The 6,484-nt window shown below is 66.5% G+C and overlaps 1 protein-coding gene across 3 annotated transcripts; it reads right to left on the bottom strand.

The window, feature by feature from the left end:
• Positions 1-1,900: 1,900 nt before the first annotated feature.
• Positions 1,901-6,385, bottom strand: MIEF2 (mitochondrial elongation factor 2). 3 transcript variants are annotated; one of them, XM_057535352.1, is made up of 4 exons: positions 6,251-6,385; positions 4,460-4,743; positions 4,116-4,296; positions 1,901-3,680 (listed from the first exon to the last, which is right to left on the bottom strand). In XM_057535352.1, exons 2-4 carry the CDS (start codon positions 4,604-4,606, stop codon positions 2,626-2,628), a joined length of 1,383 nt encoding a protein of 460 aa, XP_057391335.1. In that variant the 5' UTR covers positions 4,607-4,743; positions 6,251-6,385; the 3' UTR covers positions 1,901-2,625. The 3 variants fall into 3 exon arrangements, with proteins under 3 accessions (XP_057391335.1, XP_057391336.1, XP_057391337.1); XM_057535353.1 differs by having other exon boundaries at positions 4,460-4,617; positions 6,251-6,383; XM_057535354.1 differs by having other exon boundaries at positions 4,460-4,613; positions 6,251-6,373.
• Positions 6,386-6,484: the final 99 nt, after the last annotated feature.

The raw sequence follows: 6,484 nt of genomic DNA, 5'->3' as shown, positions 1-6,484 counted from the left end.
TCTCTCCCGTCCAGCTCCAGCCCCGCCCATCAGGGCCCCCGGGGTCTTGGGGGCGGTTTTCCGGCTTGGCTTGCTGACCGCAGCCGCGCCAGGAGGTTTGGCAAGACCTCTGGGGACCTGAGCACGGTGTGCCCGCCTCGCCTGCCGTCTGCAGCCCCCAGCGAGAATGCTCCTGCGCAGGCTTTCGTCAGGGCCTTTTCTGCTTAGTAAGAGCGCGGCTTGAGACCACTGGCTGGCTCAGCCCGGGGGCACGAGTGGTGCCCGCTTGATGGACTGGCCGCAGCGGTCCCGGGGGCCCTGCTCATTCCTGCTCACCCAGAAAGGGGGCGTCTTGTGCGCGGAATGACCTCTTGCTGAGCTGCCTTGTAACGGGTGGAGGAGATGGGGAAGCTGTAGGTCAGTGAGTGTCTTGTTTGCCCTTTTGCGCTACTCTTCCCACCTGCACCGGCCGTCTGTTCGCTCTGGCAGGTGGAATCACCGCCGTGCTCCTGGCTTCGGGTCACTTGGTAAAGCCAGGGACGAGGACTGCCCAGTCCAGCCGAAGGGTCTGCAACTCCAGGTCAGAACCGCCCTCGTTAAAGGGGTGAGAGCGAAGCTGGGCAGCGGCCACCGCGGAGGCCCCAGCACGACCGCGTGCCAGGTGCTGGCCTTGGACAGGGGACGTCGCCCCGAGCACCTCGTTTCTCCTCTTTAGTTAATTCTAGCTTTTTCTTACTGAAATCACGGTGTGAGGGGAAACCGAGACGTACCTGAAGCAGGAGGTTGCCAGAGGGCACTGTCCTAAATCATGCCCCGGCCCTGTCCTAAGTGGGGTCGGGTTGTCTGAGAGGGGCCTTGACCCCGCTCGCGTCCCGACTGCTCCCAAGCCACGCCTGGCCAGCCCTTCACCCATCGGCGCCCAAGGCCCCCAACCTTGGTTGGACACAGGCCTGCAGCGGAGTCCTGGCGCGCTCGGGCCCGGTGATGCTGGACCTCGCGTCCGGGACCTCTGGGTCGGGGGTGCCTCGCTTTGTGCTGGGTTAACGCTCCCGCCGCTGCCTGTGAAGCAGGTATTGTGGAACCCCCGTTTTATAGAGGAGGGGACCAAGGGCGCCCCGGCCTCCAGCCTGCCTCCTTGCTGACCCTCCATTGCCATCACAGCTGCTCACCGCTGAGAGCACTCAGGCCGGGAAGCTCCTGAATCAAGTGACCTAACGGCCCTCGGGGAAGCCAGTCTCCTGCCCCGTGACCCTCTGCGGAGACTGAGCCTGTGTGAACACCCACGAGGCAGAGGCCACCCGTGGCCCTGCACCCAGAGGTACACACTAGCACCTCCTCTGGCCCCTGTGCTGGCCCTCGGCCAAGGGAGGCCTCTGAGCCTGTCCCCACTTCTTGTCCCTAGTCCCAGTTGGAAGGGGGACACACACAGGATGGGAAGGAGAAGCAGCACAGGCCTGGCACAGCTGCGGTGGCCTCAGCACCAGCGCACGTGGCCCCAAGCCCTCCTCTCCCGCCTCGTCTGCCGTGTGTGGTGACAGGAAGTTAGCCAAGGCCACGGCTCCTATGGGGACACCGAGACACACTTGCTTCCCAGTCTGTGCGACGCGGGGTCCTGCCCTCCACTTCTGGGGCCACGTTTCTCTGCACACTGACAGTGCTGGCCAAAGGGCTGCGTGGCAGCCCCGCCCGTCTCGGAAAGCACAGGGGGCTCCGGGTGGCAGGCTTTGGGGAAGAAACAAAACCCTAGCCAGCTGCTTCCGTTATAAAGCAAGACATCGCTCCGGGAATCTTGTAACATCCTCCCTCCACGTAACCGACTTTTCTAATTCAATCCACCGCCTCCAGGCTGATCCCAAGCTCCTCTGGTCAACTTTACAGAACCTTTAGTGGCTGCGTGTAAGAACCCAACATGAGTCCCGCGGACATTTGAATTTTTCCTTTTATTCTAGTTCACGGTTCTTGAGGCACAGCTTTGCTTCAGCAGGAAGGATACCAGAGAGAAGAGAGACACCTGGGAGGGGAGGCAGACAACCCCCCCCAGCCAGCTTCAGGGAGAGCGCGGGGCCAGCTAGCGCAGCTGATGCCAGCACCGTGGGGGCCGGGCCCCACAGCAGCCAGGGGACACCCTCAGCTCCGGGCCCGCTGGGCAGCACACAGGACCTCAGCTGCCCCCGCGAGGAAGGGGCTCTTCCAGGGCCCCCGCTGCCGGAAGAGAAAGTGCCCCCAGCCGGAGGGGAAGGGCCTTCCCCCAGGTGAGCCCCCGCTGGCCCACGTTGGAGGGCAAACCAGACACGCAGCATGGAAAACACCAGCCTATCAGTCAGCCAAAAGCTGCGTCCCGAGGGTTCCAGGCGACTTCGGCTCCTGGGGGACCAAACGCCGTGTCCACTGCCCAGCACCAGCAGCCTGGAGGTGCCTGCACCCGAGGGAAGCATGACTCACCCTTGGGACAGAAAGACAGAGGCAACCTTACCCCTGCCCAGGACTCACTGTGGCTACCGCAGGCCGAGGCCCTGGGATCGGCCCTGAGGCCGAGGGGTGAGTGGGAGTGCGGGCCGCCCAAGCTCGCACTGACCCGTCTGGGTAAAAGCAAGGGCAAGGTGCTCTTAACGCCCTGGAGGGAGGCGTCCGCCTGGGCCCGCGCCTCTAGAGCAGCCCCTCGGGGGCCCGCAGGCCCCAGTACAGCGCATAGCCCATGTCGTCGACGTCCTCTTCCCGCAGGCCGTCCAGGAGATTCACGCCACGGCTGAAGTGGCAGGGCAGGCTGGCCCGCTCCAGGCTGCCGATGAGCAACTCCAGGGCCTGCAGGAAGCGCTCCCCCAGGGCCTCCTCACCCCAGTGCGCTTCCTGCTCGCCCAGGTGCAGAACCACCTGGGTCAGGGGGCCGCGGCCCAGCCGCCCCAGCGCCGGGTGGCCACGGCAGACGCCGCACAGCAACAGCAGCAGCCGCCGGCGGGTCCCAGCGTCACGCTCATCCAGGGCCCGCAGCTGGGCGGCCTCCGCCGGGTACCAGTCCTGCAGCCAGAAGTTGCCGGCCAGCCCCTCCAGGGGCCAGGCCAGCAGGAGGCCTCCGGCCTGGGCGCCAGCGATGGCCAGGAGCACGGCCACGGGGAAGTCCAGACACTCGTGCTGCACCTCGAGCAGCAGTTCCTCCGAGGCCACGCGCGGCCGGATCAGGCACCCGAGAAGGCTGCCGATGGCCGGCCAGTTGACGGAGGCGGTCAGGGCCTGGCGGAGCAGCCCCAGCAGGACCCGGGAGGAGAGGTAGCCGCCCACCAGGAAGCGGTCCCAGGGGCTGCTCCCGCGGGGGTGGAACTCCAGCTGAGTCCTGCGCACGGCCCAGCAGCGAGGGTCCCGGGCTACGGTGTCCACACCAGGCACCAGGCTCCACAGGCCAGGCTCCAGCGCCAGGGGCACCAGGAGACGCACGGGGTCGGCGGCCCCCGCCTGCAGCCCATCGTAGAGCGGCCCGCCAGGCACGAGCGCCCCGAAGGGCAGTTCTGGGAACTTGTTCCGCAGGTAGGCCTGCAGCTCCAGGGCAATGTCGCCGGCCAGCTGCTTGGCCAGAGCCACGTGGGCCACTGGCATGGTCACGTGGTCCCGCTCGAACGCCAGCAGCTTCTCCTGGAACGTCAGGCACATCGACGGCGCGGGGGAGCAGAGCTGAGGCGACGTTGGGGGATCTGCGTCTGCAGGCCCCTCTGTAGAGAGAAGGGGCGGGGGGCCGTATCAGAGGGATGTAACGTGACCACCTGAGAATGCACCAAGCTCAGGTCCTCATGCACAGCGAGCGCCTGATGACAGTTTCTCATTGTCCAACGCCCTGAGGCTGAGACGGCTTCACGCACGGTGGGAAACAGGCCCCCACCTGAGGGCCCCGCCGTCCTAACGCTGCCACCTTGCTCCAGTGCCACCCCCCACGGACCACGTGTTCTGGTGGCTGGAGCCTCGGCACCACCCAGGAGGGGAAAGGACAGACAATTATGTCATTAAACACTCAGGGAGCCCACGGCCCTGGGGGAAGAGGGACCCAAATGGGTCACATGGTCAGTCAGGGGCAGGGCCTGGCTGCGTCTCCTGAACGTGACCACCAAAAGGGGACCCACCCAGGTCAGAGAGGAAGGGGTGCCACTCACCTGGGGCTGAGGGTGAGGGGGCCGGGGGCGGCACGGGCTGGCTGAGGGCTGCGGGCCGGGGCTGGGGCTGGAGGCGTGGTGTGGCCTTGAGCAGGCCCAGTTCCTGCCAGCTGTCCTCCAGGCACGTGGAGTCCCGCTTGGCGTCATCCTCGTCCCGAGGGCTGGTGGCCCTGTCGATGAGCTGCAGGCAGAGTGACAGATGAGACAGCTGAAGCCTGGGCAGGAACGGCAGAGCCGAGGGCAAAGCCAGGCTGGTGGGGTAGAGGCAGGTGCGGCCTCGGGCAGTCCCACCATCGCCGCCCCACTCTGGGAGCCCCGGGGTCACCGGGCCAGCCCGGCCTTACCCGCTTCACAGCCAGGGTGGCAATGCCCAGCACGGCAGCTCCGCCCACCCCCAGCACCAGGCGGGCATTGGCCAGAAGGAAGTCCACGGCACCGCCCAGCACCTCGCCGCCACGCCGCTTGCCCCGATGCTGGGAGAACTCCGCCATGGTCAGTCTGCCTGGGAGGGAGCCAGGGTGCAGGGACTGCTCAGCGAGGGGGCCAGCCTGGCAGCAGGGCAGGTGCTGTGGCTGCCATCACGCTGGGATCACTGAGTAGAGCCCACGAGGGGGCTTCCTGAAAGTTTCTGAGGAGAAAGGGGCCACTTGCAGAGTTTCTTGGGAGGAGATTGGTAGCTGCAAACAACACCCCCCCCACACACACACAGGAGGGCTCACGGAGAAAGGCCTCAAGGCCCACGGCAGGTCAGAGGAGGGGGACCATCTCCCCCATCCCACCCTCCTGGCCCCCCGACGTCGCCAAAGACCATGAGGTGGATCTTATCGACACCCCCCCCCCATTCTACCAGGAAATGGGCTGCTGACTCACACAGTGAGTGTTGGGGACTCAGACCCACAACTGCAAAACCTCTGGACTCTTGCCCACCGCTATGGCCAGGTCCTAGGAGCAGCCTCATCCTGGTTCCTAACCAGGCTGGCACTGCAGGAGGAAACCAAGGCCCAGAGAAGACCACGGCTTGAGGTCCCATGCAGCCTGCCCCGGACAGCCACTCAGGCCTTTGGGGGGACCTCCGTGAAGCTCAGGGGGCCAGCTGCCCCCCAAATCTCAGCAAAACAGCCCCCAGAGACAAGGCTACCAGGTCAGAGAACGGGACAAGTGAGATGGCCCAGGCTGCCCTGGGGGCAGGAGCTTCCTGTCAACAGGTACGTGCCAGACAATATTGAAGGGCCCGCTAAAGCAAGGTAACTCTAAAGACCACAAACAGGGCTGGCCCAGTGCCCTGGACAGGGGCCTCTCGCCTCTCGGGCTTAGGACAATAGTGGGTGGGGAGCCGACCTCAGCTGCTGGGAGCCCAGGCAACAGGTAAGCTGAGGGCCGGAATGCCCCAGATGAGGTTTGCTCATCTGTAAGATGGAGCAGGTGCGATGAGGAAAGGTCCAACGTGAGGAACCGCAGAGTGTGGGGCTGGGAAGGCAGGTATCTCCGCCAGGCCAGTGTGCTAAGCCCCAGCTCCAGATTGTCACAGGGAACCTGCCCTCAGGTCCGGAGCACTGAGGAGGTGTGACCAAGGGACAAGCCCAGGGGACCAGTCAGATGGCCAGGCAGGACTGTCTCGGTGAGAACGCCCGAGCAGATGACCCTGAGCTCAGAACCAAGTCAACCCCAAGGACTTCTGCCGCCCTGCTCGCGGCGGGTGCCCGGGCTCGGTTGCCAGGTGGGGCCGGCAGCCCCGCACCCCCCCAACACCGCCACCCCTCTCCCAAGCTAAAAATAGGCAAGAAGGCCGGGGGGTGACCCAGCGTGGCCCCGCGGCGGCTCCCTCGTCGCGGATCAGTACTGCCACCCGCCTCCAAGCTGTAAAGCGCTCAAAGACCCTGCCTGCCTGAGCTGGGTCGCGCAGACCCCAACCAGGAAGGGGAGAGGGCGAGGCGGGGCCTCCCCTCCCTCCCCTCCCTCCCCTCCTCCAAGCCCCGGCCGCGAGGGTCACCGAGGCCCTGAGAACGCCGGGATGGACCCGGGACGGACCCAGGACGCGACCCGACCTCTGCCCGGCCCCGGCTCTTCCCCGGTGCCCCCTTTCCTAGCAGGGACCGCGCGGCTGGCGGAGGCCGCACCCCGTGCCCCGGCCGTACCTGCGTCGCTGCTTCGGCGCCCCGGCCGGGGGACGCAGGGGGCCGCTCGGGCCACGCCACGGGGCCGCCTGGGAATGGAACGTAGAGGACCCAGGAGCCGAACGCCGAGGCCGCGGTCGGCCGAGGGCCCGGCGCTCGCAGACGGGCAGGCCTCGGCTCCAATCGGAGCGCTCGACGCCCGCGCCCACGTGCCACCCTGAGGCCGCCTCGGCCAATGGCGGCCACGCGCTCCTC

Source organism: Balaenoptera acutorostrata, chromosome 20 (genome assembly GCF_949987535.1).
Source record: "Balaenoptera acutorostrata chromosome 20, mBalAcu1.1, whole genome shotgun sequence".
Classification (NCBI taxonomy): Eukaryota; Metazoa; Chordata; class Mammalia; order Artiodactyla; family Balaenopteridae; genus Balaenoptera; species Balaenoptera acutorostrata.
The sequence above is the reverse complement of the archived record's forward strand: the minus strand, read 5'-3'. Positions and strand labels throughout refer to the sequence as shown.

What these genes read in the sequence shown, in the direction of transcription:
- MIEF2 (XM_057535352.1), bottom strand. Translation starts at nt 4,606, where the DNA reads ATGGCGGAGTTCTCCCAGCATCGGGGCAAGCGGCGTGGCGGCGAGGTG. An exon ending in CCACCCTGGCTGTGAAGCGG is followed by an intron (nt 4,297 to 4,459) that starts GTAAGGCCGGGC and finishes CTCTGCCTGCAG; the next exon opens with CTCATCGACAGGGCCACCAG. An exon ending in CCCCTCACCCTCAGCCCCAG is followed by an intron (nt 3,681 to 4,115) that starts GTGAGTGGCACC and finishes TTCTCTCTACAG; the next exon opens with AGGGGCCTGCAGACGCAGAT.